The sequence below is a fragment of the Grus americana genome, chromosome 5 (assembly GCF_028858705.1).
Source record: "Grus americana isolate bGruAme1 chromosome 5, bGruAme1.mat, whole genome shotgun sequence".
Lineage (NCBI taxonomy): Eukaryota > Metazoa > Chordata > Aves > Gruiformes > Gruidae > Grus > Grus americana.
The window spans coordinates 29,412,899-29,433,232 of NC_072856.1; the positions used below are offsets into that span (position 1 = coordinate 29,412,899).

General features: G+C 44.3%; 1 protein-coding gene across 6 annotated transcripts in view; it reads left to right on the top strand.

Moving 5' to 3' along the window:
* TYRO3 (TYRO3 protein tyrosine kinase) overlaps positions 1 to 20,334 on the top strand; it is a 45,154-nt gene that overhangs the window by 19,551 nt on the left and 5,269 nt on the right. For all 6 annotated transcript variants that reach the window (XM_054827451.1, XM_054827452.1, XM_054827454.1 and 3 more), the window contains 12 exons: positions 1,223 to 1,400; positions 1,892 to 2,034; positions 3,350 to 3,494; positions 7,753 to 7,882; positions 8,719 to 8,819; positions 9,870 to 9,965; positions 12,323 to 12,403; positions 13,836 to 13,928; positions 14,667 to 14,788; positions 15,099 to 15,208; positions 16,682 to 16,841; positions 18,210 to 18,346. In XM_054827451.1, the coding sequence (XP_054683426.1) occupies positions 1,223 to 1,400; positions 1,892 to 2,034; positions 3,350 to 3,494; positions 7,753 to 7,882; positions 8,719 to 8,819; positions 9,870 to 9,965; positions 12,323 to 12,403; positions 13,836 to 13,928; positions 14,667 to 14,788; positions 15,099 to 15,208; positions 16,682 to 16,841; positions 18,210 to 18,346 (1,496 nt within the window). The remainder of the gene's footprint in view (positions 1 to 1,222; positions 1,401 to 1,891; positions 2,035 to 3,349; positions 3,495 to 7,752; positions 7,883 to 8,718; positions 8,820 to 9,869; positions 9,966 to 12,322; positions 12,404 to 13,835; positions 13,929 to 14,666; positions 14,789 to 15,098; positions 15,209 to 16,681; positions 16,842 to 18,209; positions 18,347 to 20,334) is intronic.

Genomic DNA, 20,334 nt, shown 5'->3' on the forward strand with positions numbered 1-20,334 from the left:
GAGAAGGGGGAGTGAAACTTGGCTGTGGTTTTCTGGCACTCGGGAATTGCAGCACGTGCCCCAGGAGCGCCATGTTCAGACAGGCAGATTGCTTCTGGGGACAGGGTAGGGAATCACCGTGTTTACTGACTGTTATGTTAACACAAACCATGTTCCAGGGCATAAAGAGGGCAGATGTAAGAGCACCGACTCTTCACACTGTTGAGCAGAAACACATCATCAAACTGACAGGGTTTTACACAAAAGTCTGCTTGTTTTTTCCCTGCTTTGGATAACACTGATAATGACAACAATATGCTTTTCTATTAAGGAAACTTGAGATTCTTTCTTTTTATTAGCTGTATAAATCAGTGGGCCAAAAGTGTGTGTGAAAATAAGCAGAAAGGCAGGGAGAATGGGAGAAAGACTGCTATATAAAGAACATAAAGTTCATGAGTGTTTCACTTTTGTCGGTACACCTTGCTTTTACCCCTAGCTCTGCCATTTCATATGCATTTGAGAAGAAAGATTGGCTGAGCCTGGGAGCTATGCAGTGATTTCTGCTATTGTCAGTACAAAAGCAGGAACATTGAACCTGTCTGTGCATTAAAAGGACACAGTGATAGCAGATTTAAATTAATATTTATGTTGCTTAAAAGTTCAGATATGGGGGGAAGGAGGGTTCTAACAGTGGTAAAAAGTTTCTTTTCAGTTTAATTTGAAACAGTTTAGTTGAACCAAGCCACCAGTGTCTACCATGTCTTTAATCCACTACAAAACTAAAAATATATAAACTGCTGAAGAAGGAGTTGAAAAAAAGGTGACACTAGGTAACAGGGGAGTTGATCGACCAGTTTTCATTGCCCAAATTTAGACAAGCTTCAGAAGCCAGCTACTAGCACTCAAAGCAACAAGCACATTTAGTTTTCTTTAAAGGAAATAATAATCAAGTGTAGAATTTGTAACATAGGTAAGGAAATGTTTTAAAAGATGGAACCAAATTTTCAGCTGGTGGAAAATTGTTGTACTGCCAGAGTTAGGAGAGTGATGTCACTTAAACTGAATAAAGACACGGCTCATGATTCTTAGTTTGACACCTCCCTTTTCAGTATTTTAAACACCACTGGTGCCATATCTGTTCTTACACATTCCTAAACTAACCAAGAAATGGATTCTTATCCCTGTGGACCTGTTCGCCATATGGCTTATGGTAACAGTCTTCTCTGTTTCACTCTTGGCACAGGTAGCCGAGTCACCAGATGGCCAGGAGGTCTCCACTGAAGTCACCCCAGTGCCGCCCTTTGCCTATGGTGTGCAAGGCCTGAAGCATTCCACCAACTACAGTGTTCGTGTGCAGTGCAGCAATGAGATGGGTAGCTCCCCTTTCACCGACAGGGTTTATTTCCAGACCCTGGAGCTTGGTAAGCAAATAGCAGACAAGAACAGGAAAGCAGTTCTGAATCTGAAAAAGTAATGATGATAAACTTCATTGGTCTCCTCCTTGCTAATTCTGAAATTCAGGAAACATTACACTGTCAGATTGCTTGTCCACTCTAAGGGTCTCCTAACACCTAACATAAAATAATAATATGCAGTCCAATGTGGTTAACAGCAATGATGCATGATATATAAGTTGACCAGACACGGGGCTTCTGCATGCTGGGCCTATGTCCCATTCGCTCTCTGAGGTCCTTGGGGTCTCGGTAAGAAACAAGAGACACTGACCAACCTTATCTTCTCCACTTGAAGCAAACATAGTGCTGGTGGCTTGCAGAAGTTGTTCTCTCCCCTCACATTCTCTCTTCCAGCTGATCTCAGGAAAGAGGGTAAAACTGTCTTTTCAGCCATTTTCAGTGTGGATAGCACCTTATTTTCCTGCACAGAGTGATTCTGTTCTGTCCTCTGCTTTCAGCTCCAAGCAGCACCCCACAAAATATCCATGTTATCCAAAGAGATCCTGGTCTGATTTTGGAGTGGGAAGGTGTGGCTCCAGATGTGCTGAAAGAAAATGTCCTGGGATACAGGCTGGAGTGGATTCAGGATAATGTAACTCAGGTAACAGATCAAGAGGGTATCTGAGCCATTAGACATAGGGTTGGAGAATGTTCATATTAAATTTTCTAGGCATGAGGATCCCTCATCCGTACCAGGGAACTAGATTGCTGGCATTGCTTTTGTGTAAACAGATCTGTTCTGATCTGCAACAACTCCTCAGTATTTGGCCTCAAGATTTAGGCCTGTTTCTCCCTTCCTGGCATATTCAGAATTCCTTCATTTGAATGTTCATCTGCAGACAGACCAGTTCTCTGCCATTCCTCATACAACAAGGACAAGATAGAACTCAGTTTGTTTCTGCCTCTTTCTAGTGCTGTCCCAAAGGCAGCTCAGACTATGCAGGATCTGGGCTTTCTCTCTCCTGTGACTGGGACTTGGCTTTCCAAATCCTAGCAGTAAAGGTTTATTTAACAAGTGAATGAGTTGTACTGTAACTCACAGAAAGAAGGTCACGGATTCTTTTATTTCATTTACAATATATAGAGAGTTGAAAGGACCCTGTCAAGGTAGAAGGCCTTTCATTTGTTCTTCAGCGTTGACCTTTCCCAGGTATCTATCTGCCTTTGAAGTTCACGGCATTTCTTATGGTTTCTCACTTCTTAACATGTATTTAGCCAGTGCTTATTAATGATGAACAAGCCAGTAATAATAGACAGCTAGAGGGAAAGAGACTTATTTCCTTTTTTGCATGACCCATTTCATACTAGGTCAGCATCACTGACTTTGACAATATTTTGAGTTCTCATTGAATTTACATTGTGTCAGTGGTGGCAGCCAAATCTTCATGGGTTTACTGCAAATGATGTATATGAAGAAGATGCACAAAATTACTGAAAATATGTTGGCCTTGCCATCCTAAGTGAAAATTGGCTATGAAATTCAGAAGCCATTTGGGGTTTGATCAACAAGTTAAAACAGACAGACTCCTCCCTTGGATTAAAACTGTCAGATGCTTTGCAGTATGTTAGCTCATCTTTGTGTTTAAACCACAAGAAGGAGGTATATCTTTTAATAGCAGAAAAAACCCCTCACATTTCTATAGCAACTTTCATGGCAGGACCTCAAAGGAGGAAATCATTAAACCTTATATCTTCCCTACACCCTGGGAAACAATTAGCAATTTTTGAGAAGAGAAACCCAAGATGACAGCCCAAGATCGTGGCAAAACTGAGACTAGGACCCAGGAGTCACAACTCCCAACCCTTATTGTAGTACCAGTGAAGTACACAGTAATGTTTTGGGTTGGTTTTAAAGGTGAGGTTTTAGACTAGATTCCTTCTAAGACAGCTTATAGTTTGTTGCTATTTGCTCTCAGGGGGAGATGATCGTACAGGATACAAAAGCTAATCTCACAACATGGAATCCTCTCAAAGACCTGATCATCAGGGTGTGCGTGCTGAATTCTGCAGGATGCGGGCCCTGGAGTGATCTCTTCCTGCTTGAAGCCCAAGAAGTCATGGGTGAGTGTCCACCGCCTTCCCTTCACTTTGGGGAAAAAAGTCAGAAGCACTGAGACTGCTGTTTTTCTCTGACTCGTACCCTTTCAGTGCTTACCGCTGACTGAGCCACATGGCTTTACACAACAGCACACTTCATCAAGCAGAGCAGAAATTAAATAATATTTAAAGAGCTGGTATAAACGAAACAGCTTCTGGCCACTACTGTGTCTTCTTTAATGGACTTTTGCTGTGCATAGTGCAGAGCAGGGCAAGGGGAGACACAATCGAAAAGGTGCAAATGAAGGTTTGAAATCCTTTGTTTAGGCTTACTCTTTACAAAAGTAAATGTGACAGAAAACTCCTCCGCTGTAGGTTCTCTTCTCTGATTTAATTTGAAGCCATTCCTGACTAGTTTCAGTTGAGCCTGATTTAAACCATGGCCACATGGGGTTATGTAATGGTTTTACTCAATGTGTTTATATTAAACCAGTTTAGCGCTCTCCGTGGAAAAGCTGAGCCACTGGCAGAAGAGGGAGATGATGGTATAGAAGCTGTACCATCCAGTCTGGACCATGTAGAAGGGTTTGTTGGGAGGGAAGAACATGCGTATGTGGAGTGCATTCCTAGTGATAAGGAGAGTTAGGCTCATCTGTGCTGGTTTGATTGCTGCTTGTATCTCACAGTGAATGGGAAACAGGAGCCAGGCTATGGAGAAGGGCTCGATGTTATATGGGGAAATGGGTAGAAGGGAGAAGAGAATGCTGTTTGTGAAGGAAACTGTAGAACAACTAAGAGGAAGATGTTCCAAATAAAAATATGGACTGGTGATAAGTAGTCAGTGAGGTGCGGTCATGCAAAAATGCCACAGTCTCCAGAGGTTTTGTTCCCAGCGCCTGCAGCAGGACAAGACAGCAACCTCTAATCTCTGATGCTGACCCACCTGCCACTGCTTTCTTCCCACTCCACCTGTCTTTTGAGGAATCACATGGACATTTATCCCTCTTGATCCCTCCACGCTTAGAGATGGCACAGGGAACCTAGAGTGGAGTTCCCAGGCAAGCAGGAGGTGGGGGATAGGGGCAGAGTAACCAGGAGAGAGCTATAGCCTTACTTGCGGTAGTACATCTAATGCTGATTTTAATGTCCACATTACTCAGAAAGGCCCTTTGGTAACCTGATTCCTGTGATGAAGTCAGTACTGATGGTTATGTGTGAGCACACAGTCACTGGGATTAAAGCTTTCAAATTATTTAAAGCAGAATGAAGGGATGCAGAGGTCTAGAGCTGACTCTACTAGAGGTTGGGCATGGGCTCCATGATTTTTTTTCTCCTGCTTTTTTCTCAGGTATTTTCTGTGGCACCCAAATACAGAGAAAAGTACTTGAAAGGATGAGAAGATCCCTTTAGAAAATGGCCGGCACTGGCAAGAAGTGCCAGGGAATGTATAGGGTTTGCATTTTACAGGGAGCTGGAATGGGATAATCCTGAAAGCACAATATGTTTGCTTGATTTTATTTACAAACCACTTCAAAAAAAGTAGCATCAGGAGTGGTGCTTGTTTTGGCCAAATGCTGTCTGAAAGCACATATATTTCTTCACAAGCATAACAGGCTGGCAATAAAGGTTTGCTGTGGAAACACTGACAGGCCTTATACAGCAGAGCTGCAGAAAGACTGCAGTTTTGTTTCAGGCCTGGTAGAAAATATAAGTTGCTTCCTTTCCTAAAATAGCAAACTGGCACTGGTTGCTTTACGTGAGAAATGCCAGGGGTGGTTTCTGACCAGCTCCCAGTGCGGCAGTAAGGATGACTAAGCTTGTATAAACTTTAAGTTGTATTTGTCATCACAGCAAAGCTAGTGAGAGCTCCACCCTGCTTTTGCAGACATCTTGTGCACTATTAGTAAAGATTGTTTTAATATTTTCAGAAACATTCTCAGTAGAAAACCTCTCTCAATTGTCTAATAGCTTTTTCCTATCTGCAATCTTCATGATTGTATGCAGAAGACTCTTGGATTATGTTCTTTGCACGCTTTTGTGATATAAAACCTGCTACAGAAATAAGAAAGGGTTCTCTCATCATCAAAGGGCTCCTAAATACTCATTTAAGCTCATCTAATAATACTGTCTTCTCTCTACCTTGCGCAGTCTTAAGGCATATGCCTGTTGGAAAAGGGGGGTGCAGGAGATGGGAGAGAGACAGAGTTGAGGGAGGAGAGGCAACTTGATCTTTACTTGGGCTGCAGCTATCCTCTCTAACTCAGTGGCACGAGTGGGAAACAATGATCTCTGGGGCAGAGGAGGAGAAGCAGTGAATTTCAACATTCATTTCTATTTCTGATACATTTATAAACTGTGCGATAGGCTCCTGATTCCTGCCAGTTTAGAAACAAGGAGAATTGTTTTATTTTGTTTTGTTTTGTTCTGTTCTGTTTTGTTTTCATTCATCCTCCTTTTGGAGGGACCCCCCAGAGCAGAGGTGACCTAAATCCCTGCTCTTTCACTAGGCCAACTAGCAGTCAGAGACTAGAAGAACAGGCAGAGCGAGGTTTGTCTCACCGTAGGGGGAAGGAAACTTTATGTAGGGGGAAGGAAACTTTATCGTTAACTATCAGAGAGGACCTTTTACATCAGCGTTGTTAATTGTTTCTACCCTGTTTGGCAGGAACAGCCCAAGTGATTGTCTTGGGAATTGTGGAGAGGGTTGAAGTTACCTTTTGTTGTATTTTCATTCCACTTCTGTTTCTGATCCCTCTCCCTCCTCATAAGCAGCCTTGAAGGCCAGGTCAAAAGGTGCAGCAAGAAGGAGTATCATAAAACCCAGAACCTATAAAGCCTTCTGGGTAGAAAAAGAATACGTGAGTCACTGAAGGAGATAAGATGCTGGAAAATAGGTGCTAAAGCTTTGATAGTTTGTTTCAAGTGGAGAAATACTAGTCTGCTTCCTCAATGGTCCAGAATTCTGTTTCCTTAAGCTCTACCTGTTTATTAGACTAACATTGCTTCTGTAAAAACTTGGATGATAAGGCTCAACAAAGTAACTAGCAACCAAGCCTTAGAAGCTTTTTGCCTGCCAGGACTGTGCCAGTAAGCATGTCTGACTCCTTTTCACATACATCTATGCAGAGGTTCATCCAAATCTCAGCCCATTAACATAATATCTCTTTTGAGGACAGGTTTACTTATACTCTCATGACATATAACATAACAGGATTACTTACATCGTCAAAGACAATTCTTAGGTTCTCGTAAAACACAGTCAACTCCTGAAGGTGAGCAAGGGAGCATGAAAATGAAGGAAGTGCTTAGGGACCTGTTACCTGTTTTTGTTTGGTTTTAAAGAATTCGGAGATATGAGGGCTATCCTAGATTTTAATAAACCCATTCAAATTCACATTTAATCTTTAATAATTGTATTTGGAGAAGAAATCTCTCAGGGAATTGGATTAATTTATCTGTTGTTTGCCAAGCATGGGTAATACTCTTTTATTCATAACCATATTGCTTATCTTCCTTCCCTGGCAGCTTACTCAGATTGGCAGCATCTCCATTTCTTCTGTAGATAGTTTGTAGTCAAAAGTATACATATTCATATTAAACCAGAATTGGAACCCGCATGCTGCCTAACCTATTTCTTGACTCACAGGGCACTTTTTAAAATTCACCTTTTCTTAGGTAGAGAGACATTGAGAAGTTACAACCCACAACATTGGGAAGTTACAGCCAATATCAAGTCCCACAGGGTGCTTCTCTTTGTGGGAGGCGTGAGAGGGGAAATGTAAATATTTTAAATGAGATTTCCATGAGGCAATTGTCTTTCTCTGTTGTCTTTTAAAATGTTAATCTGGTTGGCATTCAGGCATTACTGTGTAGCCTGGTCAAGGTTCTGCTGGCTGCCTCAAACAGAACAAGGTGAAACCTGCACAGAAAATGCTCATGTTAAGCAACCATTTTGTCCTGAGACTCCAGTTTAAAGCACTCTAGATCATGAGCTCATGTAAAGTAGTATAATCTGGAGCAGCACCTTTTACTTTCTTGAGGCTCAAAAGTAAGAATAGGTTCTGATAACTGAATGCATCTGCTCTGCCTTTGCTGTGTGAAACAGCTTATTTTTCTGATGATTGACCGAGTAGCTGTTTATGCCAAATTCCAGTGTACAAAGATCCACTGTGTACACCAGATCCAGCAGCATGGCTTTTCCATTTAAAAGCAAAAAGAAGAAATATCCCAGTACGGTCTGTTTACCATTGACTTCCTGACTGGTGTTTTCTCCGTCATCTAGGTGGCCAGAGACAACCGCCTTATGGGACATCCTGGGTTCCTGTGGCACTCGGCATTCTTACAGCTCTGGTCACGGCTGTTGCCCTGGCTCTCATTCTCCTTCGAAAAAGAAGAAAGGAAACTCGGTTTGGGTAAGGGAGGTTCTCCTTGTTCTGGTTAGAGGGATCTTTGCTTTCTCCTCTAGTGTGGTTTCTGACTCAATTATTTTTCAAAAAGCATTGTGGATTGAGTACTTTTGGCACTTTCTTTGGATAAGTGTTTTTTCACAATTTGAGGGGCGATCCTGGATTAGAGACTATAAGGAAAGTGCCCTACCTTTTCTTCCAAATGAGAACACCAAATATACAGTAGAAAAAATGTGATGTCAATAGCTGGGCTTTATTAGAATATGGAAATACAAACTAGATTAAGGTAATTCTGTAAGTCCTTAGCGCTGCTGCTTAGGAGATTCAAAGAGAAAGACCCACAGATGAATCATCTTCTGTGTTCGTCTGGGCTGGGCCCTTCATCCCATGCTGGTTTTCAGTCTAGCAGCTGCTTGTAACTTCCTGACTGCCCAGAACCCTCTGGAACCCCCGGAAAGTCTTCTTTCCATCACCTCTGACACTTGGCTGTGGGTTGTTCCTTGTTGCAAGCAAGGTTCCCATTCTTTTCAAAGTCTCCCAGACCTCCCTCTCACAGCAGCATCTCTGTTTATGTGACTATTGCAACCTGCTCCAACCTGCAGCTTCTCCCAGGCACTCAGGATGAGTGATCCCCCTGTTTTGGAAGGCTCCCACCCCCTCTAGGTGCATCAGCAAGGCAGCATAAACCCATCGTTCCTCCTCTTCTGCTACTCCCTCTTAACAAAACAGTCTGCAGTATTTATATGGCAAGGGATGAGAAATCATCCATACTGTTCAGCACACCTTTTTAGAAGTGAATGGCCCATGTAATCATGGCCCCGTGTGTCTTTTCTGCCTTCTAGCCATGCCTTTGGCAGTGTGGTTGGCAGAGGGGATCCAGCGGTCCATTTCAGAGCTGCCAGGTCTTTCAACAGGGAGGGCCCAGAGCTCATTGAAGCAACATGTAAGTAAAATAACCGGAGTGATTCTGCCTGAGAAGCTGTGTTCATGCATGCACTATGCCCTCTTGTTTTCCCTGAAACTGATGGTTTTGGATCAAGAACATGGGATTAATTTACAAGGAGGCTTAGACACTGTGGATAGGAGAGGTGAAAGGTCAGAATGGCTGTTACCATACCAATTACATAGCACTTACTAATTACAGCTACAGTCATTGTGTATATTAGTGCAAGGCATAAGTTTGCCACTCCCCTGCCCCAGTTTCACACTCCTTCAACTGTAATATTACGCAACAGTGAGATAAATAGGGCTAAACAATATTAGCAGTACGCCTCAAACTCAGTGTGCTGAGCTGTGCTACAAGCACGAACCAATTAACCAGTCTTGGAAGGCCAGGAATTAGTAACTTCTCAAACAGGAAGCTGAGTCCCAGGAATGGCCAGAGTTAAGATGATCTGTTTCTGTCTCCTGGTTCAGCAAGGGCATGGCTCTCTGTAGTAGCGCTGCATGGCTGGGTTGGGATGATGCTCCAGCTGTCTTTCACTTTGCTCCCCTGGGTTTAGAGGTCTCTCCATTAAATCTAGTGATCATAAACTGTTGGATGTTACATTACCCTCTCAGCCAGGTACCACGAGACTTGTACTGTACTTAAAATAGTCTAAGAGCCAGTCATTGAAAACTGGTGCATCTCCATCATCTTAAATGAAGGTGTATGAACCAGTGTCTATCAGTGTCCCTTCGGATTGGATTTTGTCTTCTCAGCGTTATTTACAATAGTTCTGTATTCCTATTGCTCTTGGTGTGTTTAAGGGTGGTATTATTACACCCTCTCCCTTTCAGCACTGTTGGTACATTTTCTTGTAGTTGAAAGTTACTGGCCTCTTGTCTGTGGTGACACTAGAGGACATGGAAGGGAGCTCTGTCTTTTTCAGGTTTCCTGTTTACAGTATGGGAATCAGATTGGAGATGGAGATTAGAACAAGTGACTCTTGATGTTGTGACAGAATATTTAAGTATCCCTTATTTGACTCTTCCTTTGTTGGTTTTTTTCCAGTGGAGAGTGTAGGGATCAGTGATGAGCTGAAGACAAAACTCAAAGATGTCCTAATCCAGGAACAGCAGTTCACCTTGGGAAGAATGTTGGGCAAGGGTAAGAACCAAAACTGAACAAGGCTTTACATTGAAAGTCCCACTTGTGTTACGTTTACTGTTGAGTAGGGAGAAGCAATTACAAGCAGCTTGTTTTCTCTCTTTCTGCTTGTAGAGGGCAATTTAAATGTAACTTTCCCTTCTGCTGGGATAAAACATTTCAAAGGTTTAGCATAACTGAGAGGATATTGGCTAAGCCATTCCTATAATATGGCTCTACAGAGTCATGAACTGCAGTCTATGCTCAGCTTTCCAAAGTACTGTTGATTAACTGGTGTGTGGATTTATTTCAGAGATTTAAACAAAGGAATATTAAATTAAACTTCTGCTCTTTCTACTAACAAAGTGGTGCTATAGAATTCCTTCCATTTACATAAGCATGCGTCAAGTATTAAATGGGCTGAGACAATAAAGAGACAGAGATGATCTACCTCAAACACTCCAACCCCTCAAAAAAAATGTTGATTCAGTTTCAGATATTCTCAACATCTGAGGTTGGTTGACTCCAGATTTTAGTTTGGTCTCTTACGGAGGCACGTTTGGAACAGGTACTGACTTTTGCTGACATTTGTCCTCATTAGTTCAGGTCCTTAGGAGCTCTGCTGACTTTGGATCTCCATCTGGATCTCCCACACAGGTGCTCCTGACATTTCTCTGAGGTTTCCAGGTCAGGAGGGATGGGCAGAGTAAAGATGGGATGCTTGTCATCTAACTGTAGCTAAAAGATTGGCCCAGAAACTCTGTGTGAAAAGATGAGTTTGAATTTAGATTTCCCAAATGGCAGGCCAGTGTGCTAACTGTTGAATCATCCTTCCCTACTTCTAAGGCTGAAGGCAATCTCTAGAAATAAGTGAAAATGTGTAATAACACCAATAACTAAGAGAGGAGCATAAGTCAGGGGTCATAAGCAAAAGGAAGCTGAAGTGTTTGGCTTCCTTTTTCTTTATAAGACTAATTTTATTGCAGTTTTCTTTGACCCTTTCCCACTGGGAGCATTCTTCCGCTCCATTCCTCTTAGAACAAATGTGGTTCTTTCAGAGCAGGAAGATGAACTTCCTGAAGAAGTGGTCTCAGAGGGCTTAACAATGCTAGGTAATTAAACAGCTGCGTCATCTGTTTGTGAGTGTCAGCTCTTGGCCAGTTTCTGGGATCCTGCTTCAACCCTTCTGGGCTGTCCCCATGACAGGTAACAAACTGGGAATCGGCTGCAGAGGGGCCACTGGGGATGGCCTTGGTGGGAGGATGCTAGCTGGCCGCATTTGGTCTGTGTTGTCAGCCCGTTCCCCCAACCCCACGCTCAGCATACAGGTTATAAGATGGCATGAATTCTTTATCTTGGGCTCTGCTGACTCTACAGCTGAGCAGCAGGTCCGTAATATGGAAGCAGTACAAAATGCCTTTGCTCTTTCTCATTTTCCTCTTTTGTGGTCAGATTCACTGCTCATGGTTGTTGTGAAATAAGCATGTGCCATACAGTAGTGACAGGCACTGGTGAAAAGCTAGTGGAAAGATAATGCTTTTGGGGTAGGTGTCCCGAGTGGCATATTTTGCTTCCTTCTTTTCAGTACCAGAGTTCCTCATACTTATGCATTTTGGGTGGGGTAAGCAGTTATAAAATTAGGGAGAGCAAATCTAGAGCCAGATGTAATACAAAGAGTCTGTTATGCTGTGGTATAAAGCCACTTCAGGCTAAAATAATTTGAAGAGGGTTTGGCCACTTGCATTTCCTCTTATCTCCCTCAGAGAACACACCAGGGTAAACATTGCCTCCTGTGAATTAGCATATCATGCACACACAAGTAGGTGTTCTATGTTTTGTCTGGTCAGCTGTGATTCATAGAAGTCATTCCCTGAGTTTTGAGACATAAGGCCTGATTGTGTCTCAAATGGCTGAGTCCTGGCACCATTACTCAGCTCTGACAGCTGTCAGCACTGAGAGCTTCCTCAGCCAACCCATCCACTCGTCGCTCCAGCTAATAGCCTCCTCTCTGACCAGAGCCTCACTCAGACTCAGCCCTCGTGATATGGCTTCCCCAGAAATGTATGCCTGGGATCCTAGCTTATACTCTGACTGTGCATTGTCCGTCTGGTAGAGGATTGCTTCCTTTCCCTCTTGTTTTCCTTTGCCTTCTGGACTGCCAGCACAGTGGCATCTGTCTACTGGTAGTGCCACCTCTTCTAGGCACATGTATGCTGAAAGCTGCTGGCTGGAACTGCAGAATGAAAAATGTAGCTGGTAACTGCATTTCTTATGGTTATTCAGCTTCTTTGCCAATGACCCCTGGAGTGAACCTGCTGTGAATCATACTTTGTTCACAAGAACCTGTTCCCTCACTGCCTGCTCTGGTCATTTCACAGGGGAGTTTGGGTCAGTTCGAGAGGCACTACTGAAGCTAGATGATGGCTCTTTCCAGAAAGTGGCAGTGAAGATGCTGAAAGGTAAGTGGAAGCAGGGCTACCTGAAGTACTTAAGAGAGCCTGGAAAGACTAAATGCTATCTGTCCTGTTTTCCTGCAGACATCCCCTGATGCTCTTTACTCCTCTCTGAGCTTCCAGCTCAGCCACTCTAACCATGTTGTCTTCCATCCGTTTCATGTCAGTCTTTTTGTAGTGGAAGCTCTTCAAGGAAGAGCACCATAGTTGCTTGTACAGCACCTTGCATGTGGTGAATGCAACCAAAACCAAGTCACAGCTACAGCTTCTGTGTATAGAGATCTCGTTCAGTAGCTTGATTCACCACAGCACTACATCATGTGGCGTAGACAGCTCAGACAGGTCGGCTTTGCCGTAATAATTCAGCAGTGAAAGACGGTATTCCTCCAAGCCTACATCCTAGAATAAACAGAAGAGTGTTTGGGCTGAATGCAGTGGCAAGCTAACTCGTCTCAGTCAAGCATATTTGCCTAAGTAGTCCAACTCCCTTCTGATTTGTCATCTGATGAGTGTATATAACAAGGGCAACTAACACATTCATCAGGCAGAAGTCTGTAACAAGAAAAGCAGTTAATAAATAGGTACAAGTCAAAGCAAGTACGTGCATATATGTATGTGTATATATATATGTTAACCTATGTTATTTCACCCCTGTTGCCTGTAATGCAAAAATTAACTGTGTCTGACTTAAAGTAGAGTCACACTCACTTATCTTTGGAGCTGAGTTTGGCTGCCACAGAATACCAGTTTGTACTAAATAAATATACTAATACCACATTAGTGTTAAGTTGCATCATTTTCTCCAGTTTAAACAATAATTCTAACCAGTTTGCAAGATTTTGTGTAGTCAGACTGTCTGCCTTCAGGTATCTAACTTGGGAACTCTCTGTCACCCTCCAGAGGCACTTTCCTTTCTCCATTGACTGTAAAAAGAATCTACCTCTGTCTTCTGAATCATATGTAAATTACTTGCCTAAAGCAGATAATGTGAATACTCCCCTACAGGTCTGAGTCTGATCTTGTAAAAGGACTGGAGGACTACCACTAAACTGAGCAGCAGCAGTGGGGGAAGTAGTCCACTGGACTGATTCTTGATTATATTGATATACTTCCATAAATCTGGAGTAAGAGCAATGAGAAATAAATTACTCCAAATTTATGCTGATGTGAGTCACTGCTGAATTTGGTCCAAGGTCTCCAGTAGTGTGATTATTTAAGAAATCTTAGCTCTAGCACCTTAGAAGACTCAGTCATGCTGAGACATAAAAGTGTGCTTGCTGCCGCCCATCCCAGGAGAAAGTGTCAGGCTCTGCTTTGTTGTAAACTGGCTCATGTAGCTGTAGGTCTGAGAGGATGTGCAGTGCCACAAAGAACAAGCTTCTGATAATCATTATCTGTAAAGTCCCTTGGAAGAAAACTTATGGTCACTTTTTTCCAGCTGACATCTTCACCTCGACTGACATTGAGGAGTTCCTGCGAGAGGCTGCATGTATGAAGGAGTTTGACCACCCGCATGTCACTAAACTGATTGGTAAGCCAGCGCTGCTGCTTGTAGTGCCACAGAGCAACTCCCGAAGCTGCACAGTCCCACGCAGCCTCACGTACTCACCCCCGCTGCTGTCCAACAGCACTGTTAGTGCAGCCACTTCTGTGCTGCCTGGAGTCCTGCATATATCAGCATTGCTCCTTCCCAGGCCTAGAGGGAGTTGGAGCGTGTGTAAGTGCTCACAACACTTGCCTTCATACACTGATAATAAGCATCTCTTAATAAGCCATTTCTTTGGTTCTTGCAAATACTACAGAGAGAGTTTGGCTGGCTGAGAAATGTCTGAACTGCTGTGAAATGTGGACAGGTGGGTCAGTAGACAAATAGAGTGAGGGGAGATCGTGCCTTTCCAAAATACTGGGTAAGAAGTAAGACGTTAGGGTGGGGGGGCACTATGGAACATGTGCAATTTCCAGAATGTGGAGACTGCTCTGCAGACCCCGAGGTTTGGGGCTGTCTGATCTGGAATGATCCTAGAAACATTTATAGCCTGTCCTGCAAGGGGCACTGGGCACTTAGTACTGCCTCTGAAGTAAACAGGGTTAGAGGTATCTTAACACCTCCTGGCATGAAGCCATGCAAAGGAGCTTGGAGCATGGAACTGACCCACCAAAACTGCACATTTTCTTCCAAATTTGTAAGAGAAAGGCACAGCAGCCTGTAAGATTCCCCTTGGGACTGATCTGTTTGCTAAAACCTCTTTGCTGTATGTGTCCTCATTAGGAGTCAGTCTACGGAGCCGTCCCAAGGGTCGTCTCCCTATTCCCATGGTGATCCTGCCCTTCATGAAGCATGGAGACCTTCATGCTTTTCTGCTGATGTCACGGATTGGGGAAAACCCCTTTGTAAGTCTGTCTTACTGTATAATTCCTTCTGGGAGGGTATGGATTTCCAGAGAATGTACTCAGAACAGTTCAGGGTTGGTCTCTCAAAGGCATTGGCAGATGTCCAGATTTTGATACTAGAGGAAGTTGTGGGATGCAAGGTTGAAGTGTTGAAGTATTTAACTCCATGCATGTTGAGGATCAACTTTTCCATTCCATCCCCTCCCCATATCCCCCATCCCTGCTCAGTAATCTAGCAGCACATCTTGCAGTTTTGCCATACATGCTTGAAAGCTTCCAGGACCAGAACTTACACTGTTATTTCTTTCAGAACTTGCCTGTTCAGACACTCCTCAAGTTCATGATTGACATTGCCAGTGGGATGGAGTACTTGAGCTCAAAAAATTTCATACACAGGGACCTCGCAGCTCGGAACTGCATGTAAGTGACCCATGAGTTTTTAGAGAAAAGAGGGACCGGAGTGGGTGAGAGAGGGATGAGAAGCCTTTCACATGACAGAAGTGAGGAGGGATCCTGTCTGAGCATGCTGGTCCTCGCATTTAAGTGACAGTAGGCATAGGGGAGCCATGGCCATGGGGGTGGTGGTGCGTGGTGGTGCTGGGAGCAGGGAGCAACTCCTAATGTCCCACTGAGCTTCCAAATCAACCCTATTTGTAAGGAACTTTTCCATCATTGGTCTGCACGTATATTTTCATAGGGTTGATTATAATATGTGGTTGTAATTAGTCACTCTAGTGACTGTGTGTCAGCATGGGCTATTTGTTCCACAATATAATGTAACCAACAGGAGAAAATAAGTTTGGCTGGGTTAAGAGAAAGGAACTTTCATTGTAGCCTGAAATCTGTATTTCTTGTATCTATTTTGAGGACTTGATTATCACAATATAAGAAATGTAGAATTTCCCTGAAAGCGTGTGAAGAATGGCTTATGTGGAGAATGCCTTTAGAATTAATTGCATGGTGAACACACTTATGATCCCACATTGCTGTTCTTGTCCCCAAACTGCCTTGCCTGCTTTGAAGGGAAGAAAAGTCCATTTTTTATCCTTTCCCCTCTGCTTCTTCCCTGAGAACAGAGTAAGTAACAACCCATTCTGGCGGACAGAACTCTGCCTCTGAACAAAACCACGACAACTGGTAAAATCCGCAATGAGACACAGATTTCCAAAGGCATTTGAATGTCCAGATGTACAGACAGGAGCCTGATAGTCATAATGAAAAATGATGGGTTAGCCTGCTTTGACATTTGTGAGAAACGCACACTGATTTCCTATTTTTAAACATTTAAAAAAATACAGACTTCCTTCAGAGGAAGTTGAATGCCTATTTCATCATATCTTCTGGGAAAAGCAGGGAGTGCTTTATAAGACCTGGGAGCATGAAGTCTTTGTGGGCTTTATTTGTGCTATCTAGCAATGTGTCTGGGTTTAAGTGGGTGACAGAGCAATTCAGACCATTAACCAGGCCTGGAGAGAACATCTTGCAGATCTAGTTTGAGCAGTTGTAGTAGGCAGTCTAGGCAAGCACCTGTGGTTTTTTATTGCCTATACAGGGTGTAGGCCTTAGTGGTAGCAATGAGCACTACAAATGTCCTCTGTTAATCTTGGAAACTACAGGAAGCATCTAAGTTCGCTTTGGCTGACAGAGTATACCATCTGAGCATGGCCATTTCCTTACTTCCTTAGGCCTAATTATCTCCCTGTTAGTTTCAAGGAACTGATTTGGGACCACTAAATTATTTCGCTTCGGTCATCAAGTAGATTAAGTCATTATCCTTCTGGGCAATACTTGTTGAACTATATACCTCAGTTCCCCGGCTGGACAGGGACATACCTCTTTTTTGCCTGAGGTAGCCAGTAAATGCTTTTCTCAGTCATTAAAACTTTTCCTTAGGTTGGATGAGAACATGAACGTGAGTGTCGCAGACTTCGGGCTTTCTAAGAAAATCTACAGTGGAGACTACTACCGTCAGGGCTGTGCTTCCAAGCTGCCAGTGAAGTGGCTTGCTCTGGAAAGTCTGGCAGATAATCTGTACACAACACACAGTGATGTGGTGAGTTTTGCGCTGGTGCATTTAGGGATCACCTGTATTCCTGCTGAAGTGGAGGAATCCGTCTGTATTCATTGAGGGTGGAAAAAGGCCCCGGTGATGGGAAAGGGAGTTTACCTTGTGTTTGAGGGACAGTGCCACCTCTGCCTTGGGTGTTTGCAAAACTCAAGACTGAAGATATGTACGAGTACTTTATGGCAGAAGATATGAACCCTCTTCCTCTTGTCCTTTGGTCCTTCATTCTTCAGTGCTTATCCCCATCCCCTCCTTCATTTTTCCCCTTCTCATTTTCCTCTGTCTTTATGCAGTCTCTTCTTTCTTAGTCTTACTCTTTTTCCTTTCTCTTCTGAATGACACCTTGAAGGTGACATTTGAAATGCACGTAAGTCACACACTCATGTACAAGTGCAGCAATGGTACTCCGTCCTACAGAAGGCATTGGTGGAACTTCTTAGACTCTGAATATATCAGTGCTTAGACACTCCTCCCTGTAACTTTGCCTGTGGAGAGTGAGGCTAAACCCATTCACCTGAAATTTTTGCTTCCTTTCCCTTTTTTTTTTTTTCCCTCTGATACCTTCTCCCTTCTTCCTTGCTGCCTTCTGATCTGGTTTCACACTAGTTTTATCCTTCAGACCTGTGGACTTGCCTTCCCAGTTATGCATGTCATGGTGTCTCTGAAGAGATCACCAAGAGCGCCTTCTAACTTGGCTGCTGTGTTGCCCAGTGACTGCTGTAACCACTGTAGACAGTGTTTAGTGATTGATGATGGCCAGTTCAGCCAGTTTACAGTAGAGAGAGTTTTGCTTATGAAAATCAGAACTTTTTGCACCTAACGAACCTTGCAGTTTAGATTAAAATGTGCAAGTATGACTTGCAGTGCAGAGTACAAATGAACGTGAGCCGTAAGTGGTTTGTTCCTTGCCCTGCTTTATGGCTAAACTCTGATTTCATTTGTGCCTGTACATTTCCAGTAACCCAGAATCTGGCTGAATGAATTAAGCAGCTGATTTGTGAGCCTCAACCCAAAATCTTCATATAGCTGCAAACCACAAAATTGATACTGCATGCCTTAAAGAACCATGAGTAGGAGATGCTTGGGTGGAAGACAGCAGTAGCTCCCAAATCCTCCCCTGGTCCACTGCAGGATGATGCTGAGCAGGGGCTTCAGCTGTCTCCCAGGATGATGTGTCAGGATTGGCTGGGTCATTCCTTTGTTTTCTTGCTAGAAGTTGGATAGTCCTTGCGTAACTGCTACTGACGTGACATCACGCGAGGCTGTGAGGGGCGGCACAGTCTGAGCACGCTGAAACCCCACCCCAGTGAGCAGGGAACGGTCTGTTCACTTGTTCTATGTGCTCTTCCCTTTCAGTGGGCATTTGGGGTGACCATGTGGGAGATTGTGACCCGAGGGCAAACCCCTTATGCTGGCATTGAGAATGCAGAAATCTACAACTACCTCATCAGCGGGAACAGGCTGAAGCAGCCGCCGGAGTGCCTGGAAGATGTGTGAGTACTTCTTTGCCCTGATGACATGTGATTCCTTGAGAAGTTTGGCTCACTGGAAGGAGCCAGGGGCAGCTGGCTGCAGCGCTGAGCTGAATCTGTCCACTTTCCAGTACACAGAAGCATTCACTAGAAAGTCTCTGGGTTAGCTACCAGATACTCTCTGCTGGCACAGCTCCCTGGAACCTGTGGTAGCTACACAAGCAGCTAACTTGGCTCAAGGGTCTGAACAGTGTCAACATCAGAAGCTCTTGGCTTTGTGAGACTATAACTGTGTTTCCAGAAACTCACTGCTCCCTATTTTCTCAGGCCAGCATCTGAGAAAAGAGATGAGTTTCATGGCACACCCTGAAGGCTGAATAGAAAAGCAAGCTAGCAAGACTACAAGGAAACTGGATTGCAGAGACAGTGGCCTGCATATGTCTTTCAAAGCTGGGACCAATTTTCAAAATTGGATCTACTATTACAGAAATAGCAGGGTGAAAGAAAAAAGGGGAGATAGGAGGATCTAAGGTTCTGTAGATTAGTGTCCCACCCGAAATTACAGGTGGAAACAAAACCAGGACATTCTTGCAGATACTGGTTTCAGACATTTTCAGACTTGCAGGAAGGACTCGGATAGCCTGCAGAGGAGCAGGCAGCTACATTCTACAGACTGTGCTCCTGCATTAGTCCTGTGTCTGAGGGACTGTTCTTGGTCAGCAGGTTACGTGAAATGTGTGCTCAGGAACCCTTGCTCCATGGGTGGTGGCTGCAATAAGTTTCTTAGAGTCCACAAACAGGACTGAGGTCCACCAAGGAGTGTCACCATCACTTCTCCCAGGGTAAAAGCTTGCCTAGTCCTGGCTGTTGCAGATGGAGTAGTAGAGATGTACTTCACTCACAAGAGAGAAGCAGCAGTGTATTTTCGTAGAATCATAGAATGGTTTGGGTTGGAAGGGACCTCAAAGATCATCTAGTTCCAACCCCCCTGCCATGGGCAGGGACACCCTCCACTAGACCAGGTTGCCCACAGCCCCATCCAACCCTTCCAGGGAGGGGGCATCCACAACCTCTCTGGGCAACCTGTTCTAGTGTCTCACCACCCTCACAGTAAAGAATTTCTTCCTATTAGCTAATCTAAATCTCCCCTCCTTCAACTTAAGGCCATCACCCCTTGTCCTATTGCTACATGCCCTTGTAACCAGTCCCTCTCCAGCTTTCCTGTAGGCCCCTTCAGGTACTGGAAGGCTGCTAGAAGGTCTCCCTGGAGCCTTCTCTTCTCCAGGCTGAACAACCCCAACTCTCTCAGCCTGTCTTCATAGGAGAGGTGCTCCAGCCCTCTGATCATCATTGCGGCCCTCCTCTGGACTTGCTCCAACAGCTCCATGTCCTTCTTGTACTGTGGCCCCCAGAGCTGGATGCAGTACTCCAGGTGGGGTCTCACGAGAGCAGAGTAGAGGGGCAGGATCACCTCCCTCGACCTGCTGGTCACGCTTCTTTTGATGCAGCCCAGGATACAGTTGGCTTTCTGGGCTGCAAGCGCGTATTGCTGGGTCATGTTGAGCTTTTCATCAACCAACACCCCCAAGCCCTTCTCCTCAGGGCTGCTCTCAATCCATTCTCTGCCCACCCTGTAGTTGTGCTTGGGATTGCCCTGACCCATATGCAGGACCTTGCACTTGGCCTTGTTGAACCTCATGCAGTTCGCACAGGCCCTCCTCTGGGGCCTGTCAAGGTCCGTCTGGTTGTCATCCCTCCGGCATGTTGACCACACCACACAGCTTGGTGTTGTCAGCAAACTTGCTGAGGGTGTGCTCCATCCCATGTCACTGACAAAGATGTTAAACAGCACCCATCACAATGCTGACCCCTGAGGAACGCCACTTGTCACTGGGCTCCGCTTGGACATCGCGCCATTGACTGCAGATCTTTGAGTGTGACCATCCAGCCAATTCCTTATCCACCAAGTGGTCCATCCATCCATCCATCATTCTATTAATAACAAAATT